Source organism: Macrosteles quadrilineatus, unplaced genomic scaffold (assembly GCF_028750875.1).
Source record: "Macrosteles quadrilineatus isolate MER2022 unplaced genomic scaffold, UCM_ALF_1.0 Scaffold_9__3_contigs__length_116548681, whole genome shotgun sequence".
Classification (NCBI taxonomy): Eukaryota; Metazoa; Arthropoda; class Insecta; order Hemiptera; family Cicadellidae; genus Macrosteles; species Macrosteles quadrilineatus.
In genome coordinates, this window is record NW_026542602.1 from 110030820 (window position 1) to 110056655 (window position 25836).

Below are 25836 nucleotides of genomic sequence, written 5' to 3' on the forward strand. Positions count from 1 at the left end.
ACATAAGTAGTATTTGTAATATAACCTTTAAGCTGTTTGGTTCCCAGTTGAGTTAAATGTATTGAGTTAGGTTTTAGAATTTCGCCGGTTGTAAATCCAGGTGGTGAATCCATGTCCCAGTGGCTCAGACCACTAAAAAGTCTCTAAGCTTGTTTACTTAAAACAGTAAATTAGCACTTATGTGAGAAGAACTGCACCGGTATAAAAAATCTCCTCCGCCCTAACCTCCCACATTTAAATAATGCGTATCTAATGTGCTTATGTAATGCTTGCCATCAAATCTGTAGGTCGCCCGTTAGATACAAATTGAGATGGATTGTCGTGGACCCATATGTCATTTGCTATTGGCCTGTCAAGTAATGATATCTGACAAAAGGTTGACGTTAAATAGTAAAATTACTAGGGGTTTAGGCCGTTCCCGTAATAAAATAAAATATAAGAAATTCCGGAGGTGTTGACATACAAACACCAGGGACAAAATAAAAGTGGCTAAATATTCTGTTACGTATGTTTCAAAAGGCTACAATCACAATTTCAGAAACGTGTTAGTGTTTGTTTACTGTTTGGTCGCTGAAGGAAAATAAGCAACATGACTTTATCACCTATGAGGACTCTTTGCTTGTTATGAAAGCAAACAAGTTTTCAGTGAGATGCATTTTCTTGAGCTCTCTGTAGTTGCAAGTCTTTACTTTATGAATGCTGCATATTTTTACCATCGTGAATACAAATTATCATTGTTGAACTGCACCGGTGCAGTACTTGTACCCAATGACGGTAAACCTGTTTCTTCGCTACGGAAATGCAACGGTTCCGTAATCAGCAGTGACACCAAATCCATCCTGTTGCAATAGGAATTCATTGTTACCGTTGCCAAACGTTCTTTTACAATTTCAGTATACCACTGCGTCATACTGTTCAAAACAAAAGCTGTTACATTAATTTTATGGTATAACCTTCAGATTGCCGGTAAATATCAAAAATGGCGCTACTGTACTATATTCGCATGGTAATCTTCAGATTACATTTGGTTATTAGTTTCAGCATAAAGGTTGGGCTATACGCGGACATGTTTGTTTAGTTCATTGTCAACTTCTAAGGACGAGCGTCCTTGATGTACATGCACATATACACAACACGGGATCACGATACACGGTATAACGATCAGTATCAGTAGATAGTTGATTAGTTGCAAGCTAGACTCTTCCGCCGGGCTCGCGTCTTTTAAAATCTGCTGACCGTTTACGTAAACGAATACATTATGTGATCGTTGGCTTAAGTTCACGTGAATCGTGTTTCCCCATCTTATATGTGTAGGCTACATCAGTGCTAAAACAGATTTTAAAGTTCTGGTATCCAGGAAAATATGACAATAAACATACAGTCGCATGCAACCTGGGGATAGTCCCATATACTAACAGGCATTTTAATTTTTTTTAGAATTCAACTTAATATTTTTAGGGGGGCCTGATATTTTTTCATAAGGAATTGGTATTATTGTTAGTGTTTTCGTACACCCACATTTTTCAAACGATTTTCTGAACTTTAGGCCTATCACACGCTGTTGATAACCCTGCCCGTTGTATGGTAAACGTTTCTTCCGAAAGCGTCACGTGCACAAGACATAAATTATTGAATGGGTTATTGACCAATTATAATATTGTGTAACATTGAAATCGGTTAAATAAGCGTGTGATTCAATGGCCAACAACGATAGTCAAAACTAGAATCATGTTATAAATATATTAATATGAAGAACAACTTTAACTTAATTATTACTGGGTTTTCGTGAACGAATCCCGTTTTACCAACCAACTGGTTCGGAGCACAATACAATTAAAATTTCTAGTGTCTAAAGAATGTTAAACACTCTGTCAGACAGTGGACAATTTCGCAAATTACTGAATCCTAATTGAAGTAACGCGGCCAAAAATCCGGTTAACCTTTGTTAGAAACAATACTGTTCTTCAGTGCACTCAATTCTTTCCTTCGGTGTATTATTGAGGAAAATAACGCATATCATAAGAAAAATAAAGCACGAGTGTGCCGACGTGGGCGATATTGACAATGCGGCGAGTGTGGATCGTTTGGATGTGACACGTACAGCAAATATTATCATGTCCTGACTGTGGCAGTTGTGTTTGTGTCTGGTGTCAACACAGCACCACACAGGACACATCTGTTGGTCAGACGTCGCGTCACATGGTATTTCATCCGATCAGTTTACCATGTCGATAAATTAAATTCTCAAATATTGATAGTATATCGTAGGTAGCCTACTCATTTTGTTAAAACATACGGGAGTGAAATATGCCTTAAAACTGTCAACATAAGGATGACGTATCAGTTAGGGAGTATGTTTTTATGGAAGTACTGTATAATTCCTCAAGACTCGCCTCCCCTCGTGCCTAAGGCTGGATTTGTGGCTTCTGTATAATTAATTAAGCCTGGAACTCAAGAGTGGTCCCAGATGAAGATTAATCTCCGACCAATCAGAATCAATTGATAGACGAGCCGCGGTGGTTAAGATTCCAACACTGAGCTCCTTGTGGTTCAGATAACCCCGGGAAGTGGGGCAATAATTAGGCTGCATTAATTGGGAAAATAACCGAGAAAATAACACGCGCATCCGAGAAATTTCATAAACATGAGTGAACTTGGAGTCTTGTCTTGACAAGCGAATTTGTATCTAAGCCGTCTCTTGTGGCCGGTTGCCAATTGAAACTGATTGGAGTCTACGGTCAAACAGCGATACACAGGCGTAATACAATTAAAACTAAAATTATGAATTTATTTTAAACTCAACAAAAGTTTGAAAAAGTTGACGACGAAATAAGAAGTATGATTTCTATCGTCTGTCCAGCACTGACCTGAGTTGTAGGTTGTTGGTCTATAGTAAGCACTCTCTATCTAGGTCTAGTTTCCTTATAAGGCGCCGCTTCCTAGGAATTTAATTCACGCCTGTAATATTCCCACCGCACAACGGTATAGCTCCTTGACTCATATTCCAGTGTGATGTTGTAGCTTTGTAAAAGACACTTCGATTTTAAACATTAACTTTGAAAACTGAAGTTTACAGCCATTAATAGCACAGGCGAGGGTATAAGACTTACTTTCTGGTAATAGGTAGCGGAGTGGCCCGTACTCGTGTGATGATCAGAAAGTCCCCCTTTTGATCCTCAGAAAGGTAGGCTTTTGATCATTCGAAACTGTACCCAACCTACTCGTTCACTGAGCTTTTAATAAATTCCTTTCTACAAACAGCTGATATCAGTCGGAAACAAAGTTACAGAAAATAATCTAGTCCAGCCTTATAATAAATTCAATAATAAATGAATTTAATAAATTCACCTGAAATTCGTACACAGACCTAAGAGTAAACATGGTCAGTATTCTATAGTCTGTGCCTAACTGAAGTGATTAAAAGGTTTTCGTTCAAAGAGACATTAGTTGCTTCAGTTCTTAATAGATTGTGGAACTATTAAACTTTTTTCTATATTATTTTTTCGTGCTAAAAAGATAATTATAACGTAAAGTAGGCTATAGTTTACGATAAATTGCCCTTTATTGTTCGTTGATACTAAAACGTTTGAGAATTAAAACATTATTTTTCTAGGTACAATTTAATATAACTATATTGTGTATTCCCAAACTGGTCCAATATCTGTACTCGGACTTACTTAAATTGTCTATGAACGTATTAGTAGTTTATTGGGCTTGGCTCAGAATTGCGTGATTAATCAGGCAACAAATCACTGACTGGAACACACACAAATCATACATTCGACTGATTTGCAGCCGATTCCGCAAAGAAATGTAGTGATAATTTAGATGTCTGAAGCCTGTAAACGTCTGGAAAGTCACTACGAGGGTCTATCGCTCCACCACCCGTTTTACACAATACCCCAAACAAAACACATGGGCGTGTTTGGTTGGAGTTTTTGTCCGCTCGACGACGCCGATCTGATTTACTGTCTGAGTTGTGTTTTTTTACCCGAGTCACACCTTTCTTTGACCCCGGGTAGGTCTTTATTGAGGGTGTGGTCGTACCTGAGAGATGGCAAATTTAGATGAGTAGCCTTTTGAATAAACTGGTTCAGTCAAATTGCCATGGAGTGAAGTATGATTTTTTCACACTCGCCAGATTAAAAATTTTGGTAAATAGTTGTACAGTATCGACAAAAATGTTCTTACCAAATCCATAGAGTATATGAAATATAATTGAGTACCTATATGAAATATAATTGAACTTTGTGATATTCAAGAGAAAGCGACTGTATACATTTTATTTTAAGGTTGCGTAAATTTATGTAGACGTACATGTTTCCTAAGCTTTATCAGTAGTGTTTACAAGATTTAATTGTGTTTACAATATTCGTGACTAAACAACAAATGTTACTGTATGGATTAGTATGGAGTACCGTATGTATTAGTCCTTCGTATTTGGAGGGATTCAGAAGAACGTGATATTTTTTGTCTTTATAATCCACCAAATTACAGCAGTCTACTGCTACTCCCTCTCAGGACTACTGTGGTCCTGACTCCTCCTACCTTCATGTCCTGCGCCTGGTTAAGCATACCCTCGTCCCTCATCACGCTAATACAGTAGCCGTTCTTGGACCCTCGACCTTGGCTGGTCTGGTACAGCTGTTGTTGATTCAGATTCAGACAGTCCGAGTGTCGGGTCTCCGCCCCACTGGCCTGCCGAGGTGTGTGGGAGTGAAAGGAAAGCGGTCTGGCGGCATTCTCCGCGGCAGACGAGCGTCTGGTCGGCAACCGCCGCTGCTTCCGTGCGAATCACACGCTTCACTGGCACAGTTGCGTTATGTTTGATAATTTTTAATAATAATTTTGGGTAATTGTATTATTTGTGAATTAACCTAAACCCTACTACATTATTTGATTATGTTACTTAAATTTCGTTAAAGGTAGTAGTAGCATAGATCTCGTCTCTCACAAAGGTGTGTCATATTGTTCAATTTTGAAATATTTGTGGGATATTCTAAATTTTTTATAAAATCTAAACTTTTATCAGTGCAGAACCACTGCAATGAATTTGATCGTGGTGATCCTTTACAACTAGGGCTTTAAAGAAGGCCCTCAGTAAATGTTTTCTCCGTGGTCAGCTGTTACAAGAGTGAAGGTAGGCTGCAGGTATAGTGAAAGACGGGTGGCAGGTTCATCATAACAACACATCCAGCTGATCTCTGACTGAACAGCTGATTATCCGCGACGCCCGACGCCAGGTGATCGGTGACGGCGATCCATCCTCATGGTCAGAGACATCTGCCGGACCTAGCAAACAACTAACAACTAGTCCAGTAAAATAAGACATTTTGGTATGCAAAAGGTCGGGTAGTTCTGATTTTTGGATATGTTGTTAGTATTGGGCCCATAACATAAAATCCAAGTTATCCACCTCGAGATGCTGCCGCTCGCCGCGGGGCGCGCCACTTGTTATCGAAATATCAAAAATATGGCAATTCCTATTGTTTTTCACTGAATCTCGCGAACCGCTCATTTTACCGAAAATTTTATATTATTACATTAAAGAAGAATAAATTTGTGACAGTTTAAGCCCAACAGCAAGTTTGTAGCGTAAATAATGGTCAAAATACAGACCATCAAAATAAATATATTTTCCAAAAACCAATAAAAATTGTGGTTTTTTCAATATTTCCACAATATAGTTGTTTGAAGCAAACACCGTATTGATTTAGAGAGTATGCCAGTTTGTTTGCTATTAATAGAAAATAAATTTAAGTATGAATAAAAATACCCCCACCTCAGCAAACCTACAGACTAAGCGAATTTCCATTTGCTTGATTTGATTTTCAACATTAGGTTTAACTGGTGCATAGGTTTTGCTGCTACAGGGAGGGTAATATAGTATATAAAATAATAATAGTATGATAAGAAAAAAAAATTACCCAATTTTATAAAAATGTGTATATAAATAAGGAAAAAACAATAATTAAAAAATCTACGCTTTTGGAATAACTTGAGGTTTTTTTAATTTACATTTTTAATTTTCTCCGTAACCAATATCTGTAAAAAAAAACATTTTAATGTACTAAATTATTTGTTTTTAAGCTCTACAAAATGGTCTAGAGATACGTTGTAAAATTGTATGTTTTAAGGGTCAAAAATACGAAAAACCCGTTCTTAACAAAAAACCCCATAAACCAACCGTTCCCATGGCCTGATCAAATCAAATCAAAATCTGTTTTATTTCCAAAATTTTTTTACAATATATACATATACAAAATACGAACAATAGTCCCGCATAGGCCGTAAAAGACCTGTACGCAGGACGAGCTCTATTACAAATCAAATTAGAAATATTCTTAAAAGTTAAAACTAAATTAATCCAAATACTATTTACAACTAAGCTATGAGACAGCTACAGGAACAGTTAATGTTAAGTAAAAGGTAGTCGAGTGAATGGAGTTGCAGTTACTAATGTCTGTACGCTAAATATTGTTTGGTGTACTTGTGTATTTATTATTGTTATGTATTGTATACTGAACTGATAAGTGTCTCAGACTGATCGAACCCAATCTCCGACAGCCAACTGCTTACCGAACGTTTATAAACTGGAAGAGATACCTGTAGATCTCTAATCTCTGATGGTATATTCATATACAAAAAATTCGCAATTTAAAAAGAATTGGTAAGGTTTGCAGACTTGAAAACTCGGGGTACCTGCATACCTACATTTACAGCTTTTGTGGTGGGATAGTTATGTGTGATTGGCGTCACTATCAAATCTTGATTGGAGTAGGTACAAGTAAAGTTTTGATAAAAAGTTGACGCAACGAAAGTAATTGAGTGTTTTTTAATAATAAATTTGTAGGGAAACGCCTGTTGAATTAAAAAGCTATTTTAATAATTAGTTTTTGTATGACAAACAGTGGCTTTAAAATATTGCTACTAGCTCCTCCCCATACTATAATTCCATATTGAAGTACCGATTGGACAAATGCATTTTATAACATTTTTATTTCATTAATGTTAAGAATTTCGCGTACGTTTCTAAAAACATAAATTAATTTCCTAAGTTTTGTCCTATACTTCAATGATCATTTTTTTCAAATTTCACTACAAGACGTACAGACAAGTTCTGGTGTGGAATTTGGTCTGATTAGGCCATCGAACAGGCCCTCATAAAGACAATGAAAAGCTCTGGTGGATTGACTCGGGGACGAGGGATAACAGACAAAATGTTGTAACTTGATGGGCGCTTGGGATGATCCGTCCTAATCAAATCTGTAGGAAGTTGAGAAATATTATAAAAAATTACGTCAGTTGAACATTAACAGTGAGCAACATGTTGACGTGCGCAATTCTCGCATTGCTCGAGACAACGAAATTGATGAAAAGATGCAATAGTGGTTTCCTCAAAACACACCATTCAATATAAATGATATGCTGATTATTAGCAAATTCCCCTTATAGGGAATACGCTATTACAGTAGGTCTCATGGTAAGACCTAGACCCGGGACCGATTTACTTTTTCATTCTGGTATTCCAAGAGGCCAAAAATACTGTTGGTTCAAATTGTTATAACATATACAAATAATATATACCGGGTGTCCGAAAAAGACTCCATAGTTTTAAACAAAACTCACGATACTCTTGTTCAAATAAATGAGTAATAATCATTTCGTGCTGTGTAGAGTATACTTCAAAGTTTTAGTTTTGTACGTTGGCAATGAGTTGCGTACACCTATTTGACCTTGAACATAGTTTTGGTAATAAATTATAATACAAATAATAAAATATTAATGATAAAAATTAGTAAAAATAGCTTACATGTCTGCAGGGCTACAAATGGTTCGCATATTGAGGTGTGATAGTGTTAAAATAACTTTTATTTTATTACCTTTCATTTAATGTATCAGCATAGCCTTCTCTATGGTATCAGTCGTTGAACAGTAGTTTGTATCTAGTACAATATATAAAAAAAAATTCAAACTAGGTAAGTTTTTTGGAGACCCTGTATCCAAAAAAAAAAAAAACTAAAGATTTTACTAAACTGTATCCAAAAAAGTTATTATCGTCCGTTAGCAAAATGATTCCCAAAAATCATCCGATTTAGTGGAATTTGGTACAAACATTACTTTTATTTGTGAATCAAGAGATGGACTATTTATCATATTTACTTTATATTGTAAGTGACTTAGCCTATTGCTTTTGCTTAATGGCCTATATAAATCATTGAATCATGCACACGTACATTTATTTATTAAAACGAAGTCGCAAAGCATGATCGGCATGATAAGGCCATAGGAACGGTTGCTTTATAGGTATTTTGCCGGTAAGAATTTTTTTTTTTCATTTTTAACCCTCAAAACATACAATTTTACAATTGTATCATTAAATAATTTTGTAGAGCTTAAAAACAAATAATTTAGCACATTAAAATGTTTTTTTACAGTTATTGGTTACGGAGAAAATAAAAAAATGTAAATAAAAAAACCTCAAGTTATTCCAATCGCGAAGATTTTTATTTATTGTTTTTTTCCTTATGTTTAGACACATTTTTATAAAATTGGGTAAATTTATTTGTTTCTTATCATGCTATTATTATTTGATATACTATATTACCCTCCCTGTAGCAGCAAAACCTAGGCACCAGTTAAACCTAATGTTATTTAAATAGGTTTGTGAAAATCAAATCAAGCAAATGGAAATTCGCTTAGTCTGCAGGTTTGCTGAGGTGGGGGTATTTTTATTCATACTTTAATTTATTTTCTATTAATAGCAAATAAACTGGCATACCCTCTAAATCAATACGGTGTTTGCTTCAAACAACTATATTGTGGAAATATTGAAAAAACCACAATTGTTATTGGTCTTTGGAAAATATATTTACGCTACATACTTGCTGTTGGGCTTAAACTGTCACAAATTTATTCTTCTTTAATGTAATAATATAACATTTTCGGTAAAATGAGCGGTTCGCGAGATTCAGTGAAAAACAATAGGAATTGCCATATTTTTGATATTTCGATAACAAGTGGCGCGCCCCGCGGCGAGCGGCAGCATCTCGAGGTGGATAACTTGGATTTTATGTTATGGGCCCAATACTAACAACATATCCAAAAATCAGAACTACCCGACCTTTTGCACAGCAACCCCATATTTTCTGACAGATTTACTGGACTAAACTGCTCTTGCATGTCCGGTGCCGGCCTCAACCGACAACAAGTAACGTTACAGTACTTCCTGTAGAAAAACTTGCGAACTAATGCTAAGTAAGAATAACACGGTTGGCGACTTTTGCAGAGTACAACTACCTCGCTTATTTTCAAACTCTCTGAGTGTAAGCAATGATGTTAATACTGGAGTAGAATTTTAAACCTTAAATGGTCCTGGTTTGTGTTGTTTCGTGCCTGGTCATGTTTGAGTGCTATTATATCGTTGTACCTTTTATTCTAATTGGCAAATGAAAACAAGAAACAAATAGTAAACAAAAAACTCCCTCGTCAGCTAAATTAACCGGACTGAAACCCCCTTAACTGCCTTCCGTCGATCCATGTGCGAGTATATTGATCTTATGCTATAAAAATTTAAATATTCAGTACAATAAATATAAGTAGGCCATCGTGTTGGTAAGAGTTATTTTGGTAGCGTATTGTTTAGTTGCACAATATAACCACAGATGAACTTAGATCATTCACAGTTATATACATTTAATTTGCAGCTTATAGAAAATGTTTAATAAATACGAGGACCCTTCTGTCAATGGTTCCTTTACGGGTGTGGTTGTATGCTCCGAATGGTTTGTAGTAACTCAATGGTATGGTATTACAAAAAGATTTAATCATAAGAAAATATTGCGATAAAAATACTAAGGTCTTTACCTACAGCATTAATGCAAATTATTGCAGCAATATGACAGTCATACATACGGATAAATGTTGATAATGGTATCATTTGGCGCGGAAGTTAGGCCGATTGTGTCGATGACTTAACTTCCACTTTCCCCTCTAATAGTGCTCCTCTCGATATGCTAACTAGCTCAAATTGTGATTTTAAATAGTATAATATTAGTTAATCATTTTGTACAGTTACTGCATATAGTCTAAAGAATGTTTAAGTTTCGAATCCTAGTCGTACTATCGAGCTTTGGCCTTGTTTTATAGCTTCATTTTGATGAAGATTATTTCTATGTATTATCACAGAAAACATACCGTACTTAGTATGTTTTCTGTGGTATTATCCTGTATGAAACCCTCGGAATAAAATAACGGAGATTTTTTTCTAGGTATTATCCTGAATGAAACCCTCAGAATAAAATGTCATATACCTCTCCATCATTATGCTGGACTCTATTTATTCTGAGATTAATATTACTCCCACATATTAATCATCCTTGTATATTGTTAAAGACAGTTTTATTGTACCGGTATCGTTATATCCTGTATAGCTAGCTTCGTTAGTTGAAGTTTCCTTTTTATTTATCGGTTATTTACTCTTTTAAGTTATTGCGACCAAGTAAATTGATGTATTAGTAATCTGAACTATTTCTTGTACTTTTGGTATGATAATCGTAGAGTGAAGCACGCACTGTGTACAATGTAACTTACAATACGGTTGTAAATGTTACCGAGGAAATGTTTAACTACATCAATAATGCACTCACGAGGTTTACAATCTTGTTTATCATTATGTGAAAAGTCTAATTCCAATATTTATAGAAAATTGTGTTATTTTCTTGACAACCGCACGCCCTTTATTTAAAAATGTTAAACTATCCCGTGTAATATTTGTGTCGGATCTGGAATGATGTGGAATGGTTACAAAGTTGTCTAATAGACGCGATCACTTGGTAAAGGTGGAAGCGCAGACATGACCTGAGAACAATGGGGAGGCTAACGACAAGCACATGTGGAGGCACCGGGCGGAACGGCCTGGAGCTCAGTGGATACATATGATCCAGATATCTTCAAGCTTCAAGCAATATATTTGCTCGCGGTCAAAATTTGTTGGAAATGAAACTACTTGCAGCTTTAAATTGAGTGCGTCTTGTATAGTGTTTAGAGCACAGGATTCTGTTCTGGAGGTCCGGTCTCAGACCCAATCAGGGTAGCTGAGTAGTTATAGCCCTTGCGTAGTAAATGGTCGCTGGTTCGATTCATAGAAAGTTCTGTAGTAGCGAGCTCTCACTGGCCAAGGAACAAAGCTAAACAAGACTGTCACTCTACACTCACTTCTATTCATATTTGTGTTAAAATACGCCCAGAAATTATAACGACCAAATAAACCGATCGAAAACCGCTGCTTGTCCTGGTCCTACTCAAATCATTCAAACTTTTTCATACAAATAATACTGTATTAAAATTTCAGATTTTATCATAAATGATGAGAATTCTATTTAAAGTATCCCAAATCAAGAACACTATTTTTTTACTCTTCAACTGGCGACAGTTAGGTGAATCGGTGGTTCTGTCGGTCTTGACAGACTGAACGCGGTGACTTGGGTTCACGGGTTCACGTCCCGGTCCAGCACTGTTTATTGTATTGTATCAGCTGTCGGCTCATCTCTGCATTGCTTGATACGTTCCTCATACATCAAGCATAGGTTAAAGAGCTAATTGACTGCCAACCTCTTGAAAGAACCTCATGAGCGTGTCTCCTTCACAGTAGTACATTAACTATAGACATAGGTGCTATTACTGTATATCAAATGTGTGTTATCTCCACCTGACCGCCATACCAGCTGTGTCCAGCCGTCAGTTGTATTGTATTCTATTTCCGAGACGGCTTCTCTTGTAAATCATCGCTGACCAGACGCCGCCGCCGTAGAACGCTGACTGGTGGCTGATGTTATCTCGTTGCTGCTGAACCATCGCTTTGTCAAATCAGGTGTGTCGTCAAAACTTTCCTCTCCAGGTGTGGTCTTTTCGAACCTACATCGTGTCAAAATCTCAAAAGTAAAACCCTTAGCTCTAAGAGTGGTTTTAATCTGCACCTGTAATTTGTTAAAATTCCAAAAGTAAATCTCTTGTCTTCTAACTATTCCCAAACCGTAAATCTCTTAAGTTCAATCAGGTGTACCAAATGATATGTCAAAAGAAAAAAAAAACTTATTTATTGTACTATCCTTAGGAAAAATACTTTTTGCAACGTCAAACTAGTTTAAAACGTCATTAAGTTCGAGGCCGCCGCCTATATATTTATGTAATAGCATAGACTAGCCAAGTTTTATCCATGGCAATAGTTAGTTTTCACGCAATAAATACATTGGCATAAAAAATATATACACTATAATGTAAAATATATTGACATTTTCTATGGGTTTGTATATTTAGATAAAATTTTAGTGCGCTGATGTCGACTAATGCGCGATTTTCTTTTATTTAAGTGTAAATGCCACAGTGTGATTTTTACTCTTCGTGTAAAGCACCCGAGAACAAGAAATATCTTAATTATATAGATTTTAAATAGTTTTTTTTTACTTTCTCCCCCTATATAGTATATGGAGAAAGTATTGTTTTCGTCAAAATTTCCGAGTTTGAGTTTTGAGTGGACATATCAATTTTTGGCCCCCCTGAGCCCAAAAAATTGGTTTTCGAAGTGATGTATGTGTGTGTGTCTGTATGTGTGGATGTGGACAGAGCTACAGACCACGCCTGTGGTCCGATTTTGATGAAATTTGGCATGTAGGTACTAATCCACGGTATCTCCAGGTGTTTTTTTAATTTTTAAAATTTTTATTTTTTTATGGGAATTTTCCTATAAAACCCCATAAACTAAAGGAAAAATCGGATTTTCTCGAAAATGACCCGAACGATTTTCATAATCATTTAGTATGTTATAGTCCTTTAAATTCGAAACAAAATGTCAGAGTAGCAGCCAGCACACACAAAGACTCTATAAATTGCATTTTCTAGCTTTGTACTATATTTTCACACAACTTTAAGTAAGAAACTTACAGTTTGATCGATTAATCGACAACAACTACTGATATCCCGGTCATTTTGACAATCGTTGATCGTTGACCGTGGTACTCGGGCGGAACGCTACCAGTGGTAATGGTGTGTTATGGTTGAGAGCGGAAAGCGATTTTATGGTTGGAGGCAGAACCAAAATTTACCACAGTGCTGTCCTCCAGAATCGAAGGCTTTTGAAATGAATTGAATAAGCAATTTATCAACACTGTGTGATAATGTTTTAATTTTTTGTGTATTTTCACTATTTACATTTACGATTTTAAAGGAAAGAATTTCTATTGGAACTACGGGTTTTAAACTGTATAATGTAGTTTGTAGATAAAACACGCCCTAACTTCTTGCATTCATGGATATTGGAACATTGTAAAATATTTTACGAAGTCTATTTCAACAAACTAGAAAGTACATATATTTATTCAAGCGTGCTAGAGTTTAATAAATGGAATCATTGACTTCAGGTACCGATAGTGGATTTCTCATCGTATTGCAATTTAATCCAGGTTTTTTCTTATGACCAGTTTACCTTTGAGTGTGGCGATAACCTAGTCACTTTAAGTGCGGTAATTAAAACTGAATGTTTATGTAAATTAATTTTTCTCTGTGTTTACATTTTGTCATATCAGATTACTAATTTTTCACCACACTATGATGTTTTTGGCTGTATTACATACGTTAATTGGTGGCTGAAAGTTACGTTTTGCTGGCCATGCCAGCTGTCATCGTAATTTGGGGACCGAGCAGGTTTTTACAGGCCGGGGCCGCAAAATCAGCTGTCCGCTTACTTACTTAAAGCATGAATGCATTTTAAATACACAATCAAAATCCATAGCATTGCAATAGAATTATTGTGTTATTATCACCGTTGCCTAGCAACTATTTATTTTTATTTTTCCTGATTCCTCAAATTATTTCTTCACATAACCTTAAAGTTGTAGTTGTGTTGACTATCAGTGTGCATTATTATAGTGGTGAATAGTGGTAATAGATAGTTTGGTGAAAAATAGCGTTCGTACCACGGACCGAAATGTTTTTGCAGCTCTCGATCGATTTAAGTTCTCGACTTCGTCTCGAACTTAAAAGCTATCTCGAGCCGGCAAAACCTCATTTTCGGCCCTAGGTACGAAATATACTATTAGTTAACCAATCGATCGTTCTATCTGGACTTAGGCCTAATAATGTTAACCAGGGGCCCATACACGGTCAATATTTATTGTGCAATATATTGCGCAATCTTATTGAAGAGCGACCATAAGCTCAATAATACAGTTCAATAATATTGTGCAACCTACTGTTGAGTCAAGTCGTCAGTTTTGAGAAGATGCATTTTGGCAGACTGAAAGGATATTGTTCAATATCACCCATACACGATTCAATATATTATTAGTAAGATTGCGCAATATTTTTAAAAAAATTTTGTATTCACTGCATATATTGAACAATCTGATTTTCGGCAATAATTTTCACCGTGTATCCCTAGGACCTAGGACAAATGGAATACATTAACGCACTCAATCGCTCCGTGCAAACATACTTAAATTGTCTAAAGCTGAACCAAGGATGGCAAGTATAAGGGAGGATGTTTAATCTACGCCTTGGCTAGCTGAGAAGCCCATGGGAGGTCGGTCCCAGGACTGTTATCACCAAATAGATAACCAGTTTAAATAACCTGTTGTGTAAACAGATCGGTTGTTTTTACAGAACAACTCGCTCTCCATTCGGTTTATTCGACCTACTATTTGAATTAGAAACTAAACCGAGAAAATAACGTTTTATACAATATTTACGAGAACGGATGTGATGATTGATCAATTTCCTGCATCCCTTTTATTTGGATCTACGCTTTGCGTCATGCGTCATCTTTTTAACGCGTAAATTATAAGATGCGATATTAGTTATTTTATGTCTCCGCCCTTATATGCATATCGGGAACGATAGACATTGTAGATAAGAATAGATATTAAGTTAAATTTCTTTGAATCCTTTTTACTTAAAACTAATTTATACATCCTGCTATATTTTTTGCGCGTAAATTATGATAGAATTAAACACTTAATGTTAGCTATTTTACGTATCGCCGTTCGTTCGTAAATAGTAATTTTTATCTCTAAAATGTTATTGACAGTGGATTTGTTTGTTGTTTTTGCTCGTGCTCATTAAAGAATGGCCGTCCCTGAGTGCCGAAACGTCATGCAAATTTCATAGTGTTTGTCCGACCACATTTCATGTAGGGAGAAACGTTTAACGTTCAGACAACTAACTGTATAACTATAGTGATCTATAGTACTCGGCGATCATAATGGGTCATGGATCACCCAGGGGCCGAGACTTAAGCTCAAATTTTATAACGTCGTAAACTACATCGGCGTAATCATTAAACCGTATTTAGTTGTCGTAATAAAATACAGTAAGATTAGAAGACCTGTGATTTATTGTCGCCGCAAGCATAGCTTAGTAGTACGTTTTCTGTGCTTATGTTGGGGCCGTATATTTTTATCGGGAACCTTTAATCGTTAGCACCACCACTGTAAAATATAAAATTAATTTAATTTTCCGCTGTAATTACGAGACTATATTTTTCAAGCAGGTCGGTTGTGGCAGTAGCGCGATATACGAGAAGTGCGCGCGACGACATGATACGCTATTGTTCCGGACACTCGGACCGCGCCGCGCCGCCACGCAGAGTTGAGTTACCACAACAACCCACTCCCTGCTTTTTGTCCCGATTTTGACTGCTGGCTGGGTTTCTGGGCGATTGTTGACTTTTGATGAGTGAATCTTAGCACAGAATAAATAGTGCTCTCTTTTGTGGTCAGGGAATATGTGGTGGTCGAGAACGCATCTCTACCCGCAGAGTTGTCCAGGATATGTTTTTTTATGTGGAGCTCAGGAAATAGTCAAATCCTGAAAAAATGTATAAGTACTCTTATAAAATGTATAAGTATCTCTCTTTGTATGTCCTCTAATTTTTCACGTAGAAAATGCTAGCGCCTAACTGTGTTTCTATTTGATGTGCACACCAAACATTCCAAATGTGAATCCTGGGAAAAGTCTTGTCTTGTAGGCTGAAGGTACATGTTATACACTTAATGGCAAAAAACCAAATAACTTCTTAGCATACAAAGATTATAAAAGGTCTTGTATAGCCACTTTGTTCTAAATTTTATGAGGATTCCAAAAATATGATAATATAAGGAAGTAGATTTGCAAATAAATAAGTTATGGGCAAAAAACAGATTTCGGTACATAGCGTTTAGCTAAGAATGCATAGCCTTACCATAGCTAGGAATCTGGCTGATAATTTACATCAATATCACTACCTACTTCTTCAGGATCATCAACCAGCCCTTCAAAATCACTTAAATCTTCTTATAATGCACCACGTATATCACTACTTTTGATTTTTAACACTAAAACAATGATAAACGTAATAAAACACATCAGTCATCGGTGCGAGGTTAACCAAGCTGTTTACAAATACGCACGTCATCTGTCTGCTACAACTATGATCGGCTCGAGAAAAAAAGCGCTTAGAGACAGACCTAGGGAGAAAGCTTAGAATGTACCAAATAAAACGATACAGTACCTAACTCGATCCAGTTCAATCCGATTTTGTCAGTCATAGAGCCTTCGCCGTAAACAGTGTTTGTGAGTCGAAGCTTCGACACAAAACACTACACAAAGTGTGTTATGTGTCGAAGCTTCGACAAATGTGTTTTGTGTCGAAGCTTCGACAAATAACACTCGGAGGGTTAATTTACAATCTGTTCAACAAAAATAGAACAATAAGCAAATATGATGAATGATGAAATATGATGATAACGTGAAAAACAATTCCAGGCTTGTGCCTAGGGTCCTAGGACAAAAAAAAATAAATAAAAAAATATCTTTTAAATTTTTAAATGTGGTATAATTTATTCTCTTATTGAGGCCTGGTTAAAAATCCCTTCAGTTACTTTTAGCAATATAATAACTCTTCAACTTGGTGTTGGTTTTTCAGAGTCCATGAAGCTCTTGAACCCGTCATTCAGAAAACAAAAATTATATCTCTTAGTTGAAGAGAATTTGATCTGTACTAGAGAACTCCTGTAAAAACAAACAATGATAAAATAAGTCTTAAAGTGAAATATATTTATCTTATGAAGCATCTACTGATGAAACTGCATGTTATGTTTGACAGATCCTGCCTCGTATGAACTTCAACGTGTCTCCATGTGATGATTTCCGTCAGTATGCTTGCGGAGGTTGGCTACAGACTCACCCCCACCCTCCCCCTGATCATTCAGACTGGAGTCTACACAGACAGCTGGAGCACAATAGTGAGTTTACATCTCTTATCTTCTTTCAATTTAAGAGTATCCACTTTTAACTGTGAAAATCTTTAAACAGAGTATGATGCATGAATATTATCAAGTGTCAAACTTGAGCAATGAATCTTGCAGTAAACTTTAAAAATAGAGATGGGCCAGTTGTAGTTCTTAATTGCTCAAATATATTCATCGACACTTTGTGACTTTGTATTTGAAACAGAATATAGAATAGCCTGGGATCGTGGCAAAATTGTGATCTACTGGGTTTTTTAGTAACAGTGGCAATCTCCCACAATTGGAGCAAGATTGTGCCTTTTGGATTTTCCAAAATCGCGTAAACTTCGCAGAACTATTGCAATTACAGTACTTAAATTTCTTCTGTTTTTTGTTAGAAAAAAACGTCTAAATTTATTAAAATCCTATCAAGGAGAAATGTCACAGATTTTTTAGGCTGTGCATTTAAACTATTTCGAGTGACATATCAATTGACACTAAAAGTGAGTTGTTTGATTGACAGTCAGGGACAGACTGAGACAACTGATTGTGACTCAGCCTCACCCCACCTCTGCCAGCACCTTCGCCTGGAAGACCAAGTACTTCTATGAGAGCTGCATGGCACTGGACAACATAGAGACTGCCAAGGATGTAATGCTGTCCACCCAGATCAACTCTCTTGGTTAGTACAGTACTCCATCAGTCTTTGTTTCAAGTTCATTTTTGGTTGTTTTTTACATTAACAATTAATTAAAAAGTTGAGTTTTTACAACATTTCGGGATCTGGAATCTGATCCCACCTTCTGGTGAGAAAGTAAGTGTGATTTTCCAGTTGTGTGATTCTGTACTGTCTTGTTATGTTTTAGATTATTTTTCATTTGACAGGATCCAGATTTCAGATCTAGAAACTTAATAAAAACCTATTACTTTGTTTGCTAATGTCGATGGGAAATATCTGCAGTAGTCTCTCAAGCAACATATTCCTCGATAGATTTGTATGTATCAGGTGACAAATCTCTGAGGATGTTTAGGTCCAGTGGCATTTTAATGTAGGCATAAACCTAACTAATTTGTTTATTGTTATTATTTACTAATTTTAAACGATATAGCTATATAAAATTACCCTATTTCTAGTTTAGATAAGCGTGTGTTACTATTTATGAAATCCATCACCCAGGCTTCAGATTTCATAATGGTTGAGAAGTCTGTTCAAAAAAGTACACCCAAAAAAAAGTCCAAGTCTGATGAAAAATTTAAATACTTGGTAATTTATTTTTATTTTTACGTCTTGTTTACAGGAGGATGGAATGTATTGAGGGAGTTCCAAGTGCACAGTTTCGACTTACGAGACACTTTCACCAGACTTCAAGCTGACTTTGGTGTTCCTCTTTTCTTCAAAGTTGACGTTGTCCCTGATCCTTACAGTGAACAAGACTTTATCATTCAGGTAATACGTCTGTGTTACAGTTCTGAATTATATTTAACAGGAGTGTTTGCATGATCATATAGTTTGAAAATCTGCACTGAAGTGTAAAGGCTTTTTTACACTGAATAACTACTGTAAGCTGTTTGCGAGTTTCCGGAAATCGGGGTTTTATTATGTTACACCCTAATCTTTCTTTACCTTTTTTTATACTTAAAAAAGGCCTGAAGAAGTTTTTCATTGCAGCAAGCGAAAGGGATTTTAGCAGTATTTTAGAGAAGAGCCCTTTATTTAGAAGAACAAATGGTCCAAGTAAACAGTTGAAATAAACAAAAAGTGATGCCAATGCTACATCTACAAATAACTCCTTGAGTAAACGGCTGTTTCCCTTACTGTCTTGGCTTTTGTAAATATATCATTTGTACGGAATAAATCATATTGCAAATTGCACTCATTTTCTCCCTTGACTACACCTTGCCGTATTACGGTACATTGATTTACTCTAGCTGAGCATTGTACTTCTAAATTAAAAAGCATCACTTTTTGTAAATAAGAATATTTTTATACAAACTAGAGAACCCATGCTGCTCCGCAGCGTTAAAATAAATATCATATCCGAAAAATAATCAAATTTATGATTTTTTGATTGTGTAATACAGTATCTTAAACTTAATTGATTCAAACAATCAATAGCTCAAATTAAAGTCTTTAATTTACTAATTATTTTGAGTCTAAAACATATAAAAAACATAAACAATATACTGGAGCTATTTATTTTCAATCATTGAAAACCTTATCAAAATATTTTTTATGTTGGATGTTCACTGTTGTTTTTTATGTTTGCTTGAAAATCGTCCAGTTTGAATAACTAATACAGTAGCTTAAATGCAAGCCAGTATTTCACTGAAGGTTCTTCTAGACCAAAATATATGGGATTCTATAATTATAGGCTAAATGATGAAATACAACTTAAATTGAAGTAAGAATTAAAAAATTTATCAAATCTGTTTTTCGGTCGAGTAATACAGTAGATAAAATATATGCTGATGCTTGATGTGAAATCAATGCGTGCATACTATCAATTTGAGACACCAATCATGAAAATCGGTCGGAGGAAGAGCCAAACAAAATCCTAAAAGAAAATTGACCAAATTTAACTCCCTTAAGATATACATGGGGAGAAAATTTTGTTTACATTAAGCCGAGTGGGAATGTAAATAAATATATACCGATGCTTAATGTGAAATCTGTGCGTGCATACCTACAATTTGAGACCTCCAATAATGACAATCGGCCAGGTAGAAGTGCTAAAAAAACTATTAAAAGAAAAACCAAATTTAACTCCCATAAGAAATACATGGGGAAAAAATTTTGTTTATGTATAAGCTGAGTGGGACTGTAGACAAATATATGACGATGCTTAATGTGAAATCTGTGCGTTAATAACTTCAATTTGAGACCTCAATCATGAAAATCGGTCGGGTAGAAGAGCCAAACGAACTCGGAAAAGAAAAACCATTTTTTAAATATATATATTCTAAATATCGTGATATTTTTGTATTTTTCCGGAACATGATGTAATTCACAAGTGGCAAACATCTAAAACCTTAAAGTACATGTCAATACGAGCACAAAAATGAATATTTAAAAAATTCCCACCTGGGAGGGGGAGGGGGGTATAGCACCAGCCTCCGCTCTACAAAGGATCTACCATAAATTCACAACAGATCTTCAGATGCTTTGATGACATACTATCACAGCTGATGATGGTTTTGTTTTCAAGGTCCTGATTATTTCTACTACCTCTTTCTTGCTCCACTGCCTATTACACAAAAAATCGATTTAAACATATTAGAAACCACTTTTGTATCACCAATACTTGAACCACTTTCATCCTTGATGTTGTTGAGAATATCAGAACATGGTTTATTCAAGCCTCTATTTTCATTTATAATGCTTGGTTAACACACACTGTGATTAGCTGAATTTGAAAATTTTTGACATAATAAAATTATTAATACACCTTTAAACAAAGAGATAAATAATTTTTAATTTTAAAAATAATTGGTTGGTTACAATATTTTAAGATAAGAAAACATTGTTTTCCGTTGTATTGTTGAAACATTCAGGGAGCAATTCCTTCTCAGACATGGTAAGGATGGTTAGCATCTCATATATGGTTCAGCTATCGTCTCTGGTAGGGTGCAGCTATCGTCTCTAGTAGGGTGCAGCTATCGTCACTGGTAGGGTGCAGCTATCGTCTCTAGTAGGGTGCAGCTATCGTCACTGGTAGGGTTCAGCTATCGTCTCTAGTAGGGTGCAGCTATCGTCACTGGTAGGGTTCAGCTATGGTCTCTAGTAGGGTGCAGCTATCGTCTCTAGTAGGGTTCAGCTATGGTCTCTAGTAGGGTGCAGCTATCGTCACTGGTAGGGTGCAGCTATCGTCTCTAGTAGGGTGCAGCTATCGTCACTGGTAGGGTTCAGCTATGGTCTCTAGTAGGGTGCAGCTATCGTCACTGGTAGGGTTCAGCTATGGTCTCTAGTAGGGTTCAGCTATCGTCTCTAGTAGGGTGCAGCTATCATCACTAGTAGGATTCAGGCTATCTTCATTAATTTTGATTGTATCGAATAAAATTATTTTTACTCTTAATTTCTATTTTCACATGAATTTTGTCATCTTGGAAGTTTGTTTATAATTTTAGGGAGCAGGATCAGTAGGGGGTTCGTCTTCACTTTGGGTTTGTTTGAGAATTTTATGGATTCGTCTGTAAAATTTCAGTTCCTTTTGGACCTTATAGTACTGGCGGCGAGTAGTCTCAGCAGTTGTTAGTGCCACAGCCAAATTTGGAATAATGCGTTTGAGCCAATTCATTTTCACAGGGCAAAATAAACGTATTCAATTTAAATAATAATTTGTTCCATCCAAAGACAATTTAAGCAATGAAGTCTTACGTATCCATGGTAACGAATTCTGTTTAATAAAATGGTCCAAAAATGATGAATCTTACTATAGTTCGGTCGCTTTCTAAGCTGCCGAACTATAGCGTTTCATTTTCCTCTTCCAGGAACTGATGAGAACCTTTTCTGCGAAGGAGTGGGGGATTGTGGGAGAGCCCCTCACGTAGATTTAAGAAAATCTTTAAATTTAATAGTTTTTATAAAGTGTAAAATTAACTTTTTAATTATAAAATTAATTTTAAAATTTTTAATCTATAAAATTAATTTTTAAATTTTTAACTTTAAAACTAATTTTAAAACTTTTTATTTTAAAAATAATTTAAAAATTTTTAATTATAAAATTTAACTGTAATAACCTAACCTAACCAACCAAAATTTAAAAAAATATATAGGCCTAAGATAAAAATCAAATGAAGGGTACTAATTTAAAAAAAATAGTTCTGTTCATAAATAAAATCAAGGTTGACTTCTTATCAAGGTTTGCAGTACCTAACATACAGTATTGTTATATGGGGTACAATAAATTCAAGGGAATTTGAAAATTACACTTGTGTTAACCCTTTCAGTGCTGTGCAAACGATATATCATTGTTTTAAAAGATCTCTAAGGGATATAGAGAGGAAGGTTATTTTAACAAAAAGTAGCAAAACGGCCATTGGTGACCTGCATGTTCATAGGATACACTAACAACCACTTAGCTAAAAGATTCGCCCAATCCCATGATTTCGAGGTGTATGTCTAAACCAAGGATTATGAACACCTCACTATGCCCCAGTGATTTTAGTATATCGCTACAAACAGTATATCAGGTACAGTACATCGGTCACCAATTATTTGCCACACAGGACGGGAATCGAACCCGAGCAGACGAATGCCACTGGCCAAGCTTGATGTTAAATCCTTGAAAAACCAAATTTATCTTCTATAAGAAATACATGGGGAGCAAATTTCGTGTACGTATATGCCGAGTGGGATTATAGATAAATATATGCCGATGCTTGATGGCTAATCTGTGGCGTGGATACCTTCAATTTGAGACCTTAACCATGAATATCGGTCGGGTAGAAGAGCCAAACGAACTCGGCAAAGAGAAACCAAATTTAACTCCCATAAGAAATACATGGGGAGCAAATTTTGCTTACGTATAAAGCGAGTGATACTATAGATAATTATATGCTGATGTTGGATGGCAAATCTGTGCGTGCATACCTTCAAATTGAGACCTCAATCAAGAAAATTGGTCGGGTAGAAGAGCCAAACGTAGTCGGACAAAAACAAAGTTTTTTTAATATATAAGATTATGTTGCTCAAAGAGTAATGTTATTCAGCATATAAATTGTTTTCATTCTAACTCTTGTTAAACATTGTTACATTTTCCTAAACTACAGTTTATTGGTTATGTAAATTTCAAATTTTAAATATTTTTCAGATTTTACCCTCTGACTTGGGCATGCCACATAAGAGCTATTACTACAGGAGTTTCAACTCAAAGGTAATGTCCTTTTAGTTATTTTGGAGTGAATACTAATCACACATACAAGAGCACTTTAAATAATACCAGGACGGGCATTTTTTTCCTAGACTAGTCTCAGGGGTCTCTCTCAAACAAACTTTAAAACTATAGGAAACCAAAAACCTAATATTTTCCGAAACTTCACAATATTGTTTACTTGAAAACAAAATATTATCTTTATAATAATTATGTAGAATATAATTGCTGAGATTCATGTTCAATTCATGGTTTATGTTTGGATTTAAGGTACTTCACAGGCTGTTAAAGTTTTTCTGTAATAAAAGACCAATTCTTCTACACTTTAGTCACAGCAATTTTTAGAATCAAAATCATAATCTAATCTTAAATAACAATCCCCCTCAGAAGAACTTAGATTTTAATGAGACATGGTAATTAGTGCGTAACTGTATTGCCAAAAAAACTCGCTAAATGGCTTTTTTTGCAGCAAAACAAACGGATAAAGCTTTAAAAAATTTGAAAGAAATATCAACAGGTTGGTCAATTTAACAAATATACATTATTGTAACTTGGATTAAATGTTCCTGATTGAACCATATCTGTCATAAAATTAGGAACTACGTCAATAAAGACGATGTAATCGTAAACATTTATTTCAGATATGACTCGGCATTCACTGAGAGCGCAATTGAGTCAGGGTCTTGTTCTTCCTTTGGTTAAACTATTTAATTACATTGTCAATCAATTGTTGAATGTTTATTTATTATTTATTTTTTGCTTACTCTCGACAGCCTCTGGAGACGTATAAGCGGTACCTGAAGGACGTGGCCCAACTACTAGGTGCCACCAGCAGTGACGCGGCCACATTCAGTGAGGACATGTTTTTCTTTGAGAGACGTCTGGCCGAGGTGACCCCTGACTCGCAAGACCTGCGACCCTTCCAAGCAGCTCTCAGGATGAACGTCAGTGAGCTGAAGAATGTGGCACCTTCTGTGAGTTAACATTGGTTAACCTCAACTGTTAATAAGCATAGACAACTAACTGTGCGGCACAGTTATGTGCCTTTTATTTAAATCACCTGGGCAAGCTGAGGTGACCACAATGATAAGATTCAGGTGGCTAACTGGTCTAGAACCAGCAATGTCTTATCAGCCCACTGAGCTACTGTGTACCATCTTTGTTTTTGTAGTGTATATTGAAAATTGATGACATGGTAATACAGTAGTTAACTCAATATGAACTATTATTATCTGTGACCAAGATACCTGTGTATTTTTATTTTGAATGGAATAAAAGAAAATTAATATAAGTGTTTAAGATTACTTAGGGATTAAAGGCTATAATTTAGTCTGTATTTTTCAGCCCTGAGTTATTACTATAATATAGCAAGACAAGATGTGAAAATACTTCATGCAGCCAACTTGAGTTATCTCATTCACCGTTTTCTTAAATGCTCTTATGGTTCAGGTATATAATCACATCCAACAAATGTGGCAACTGTACAATTACTCTTTCGGAAAAGCCTTGTTGCACCTATTGCAGTAAACATGTTTGACTTTACAAGCATAGTTTGATGCAAGTTGAATGGTTTTCAATCATAGGTTTGTTGTACAGGTGCCGTTTTACGACGTGTTATTGAGGAAGTTCCCAGAAGCCAACATTGACGATCACACACAGATCTTGGTACCATTCCCTGACTATCTGCGCAACATATCCAACCTAATTTCCACAACTGACAGAACGTGAGTGAAGCAAATAAATGGTTTTGTGCTTTAGAAATTTTAATAATTTCTGAAATTGAACTTAAGAGTAAAAAAAAATCAGTTGTAGGCAGTGCAAAGTATTTTGGAACATTATGAGTAACCAAATTTAGTAATCTCTTGTTTCAGTTGTTATGTCAACTACTAATGTTATTATATGTTTGTAGAGCCCTGAACAACTATATGATGTGGAGACTGACTGATTCCTTCCTACCTTACCTCAGTGAGAAATTCAGGAACACCGTCGCTGGCTACAGGAGAGAACTGTTTGGTAACTACCTTCATCGTTCAAGCAAATCTGATGGGCTATATTATATAATCTAAAAAAAGAGCGTGTGTACAGATACATTTTTATTTCTGTCCGAGGATTTTTAATTTTTTTTTTTTTATTATGGTGTATTTGGCCACGAGAAATCGATTGGTGTTGGTCACAAGGCTTGGAAAAATCCAGTTTCCGCCCTACAGCCTTTTTAAGTACCCATGTTATTGTCAATATCTTTTTGTAGCTACAGTTAATAACACAGCTGATACAGGTAAATTTTATAGAAATCTATGTATTCATAAAGTTGTATTATAGCTATTTACCTTACAAGTGTAGTAAGAGCGTTTTTACATCACGCAGGTGAATGTTCAAAATTCTTCAAAACATAACAATAAAATTCAAGCGCACAGCTGATTTCTAGCGTTGAGCGTCGTTGGCTCCATAGAGGTATATTTTTTAAGTTAAGCACTCAATGTTATTTAAATGGGTTTCATTACATCACCGAGTGAGTTTTTTCAACTTTACATCACTCGAGAAGTAACGAAGTTATATACATCACGCTTGGGATAGGGAAGTTTAACATGGCGGGTTAGGTAAAAATGTTTTCTTAGTATCATCTAAAATTTGTTCATATTGATTAAAGTACATAATAAATATCTTTAATTTAGCTAAATAATTGCTCTAATTAATTTATTCAATCC

The 25836-nt window shown here is 35.6% G+C and overlaps 1 protein-coding gene across 1 annotated transcript in view; it reads left to right on the forward strand.

Moving 5' to 3' along the window:
* Nucleotides 1-25836, forward strand: part of LOC129002126 (endothelin-converting enzyme 2-like) — an 86201-nt gene that overhangs the window by 35788 nt on the left and 24577 nt on the right. Inside the window, exons 2-8 of the mRNA XM_054429716.1 lie at nt 17138-17276; nt 17785-17943; nt 18560-18708; nt 23072-23134; nt 23905-24105; nt 24728-24855; nt 25041-25144. Of these exons, the coding sequence (XP_054285691.1) occupies nt 17138-17276; nt 17785-17943; nt 18560-18708; nt 23072-23134; nt 23905-24105; nt 24728-24855; nt 25041-25144 (943 nt within the window). The remainder of the gene's footprint in view (nt 1-17137; nt 17277-17784; nt 17944-18559; nt 18709-23071; nt 23135-23904; nt 24106-24727; nt 24856-25040; nt 25145-25836) is intronic.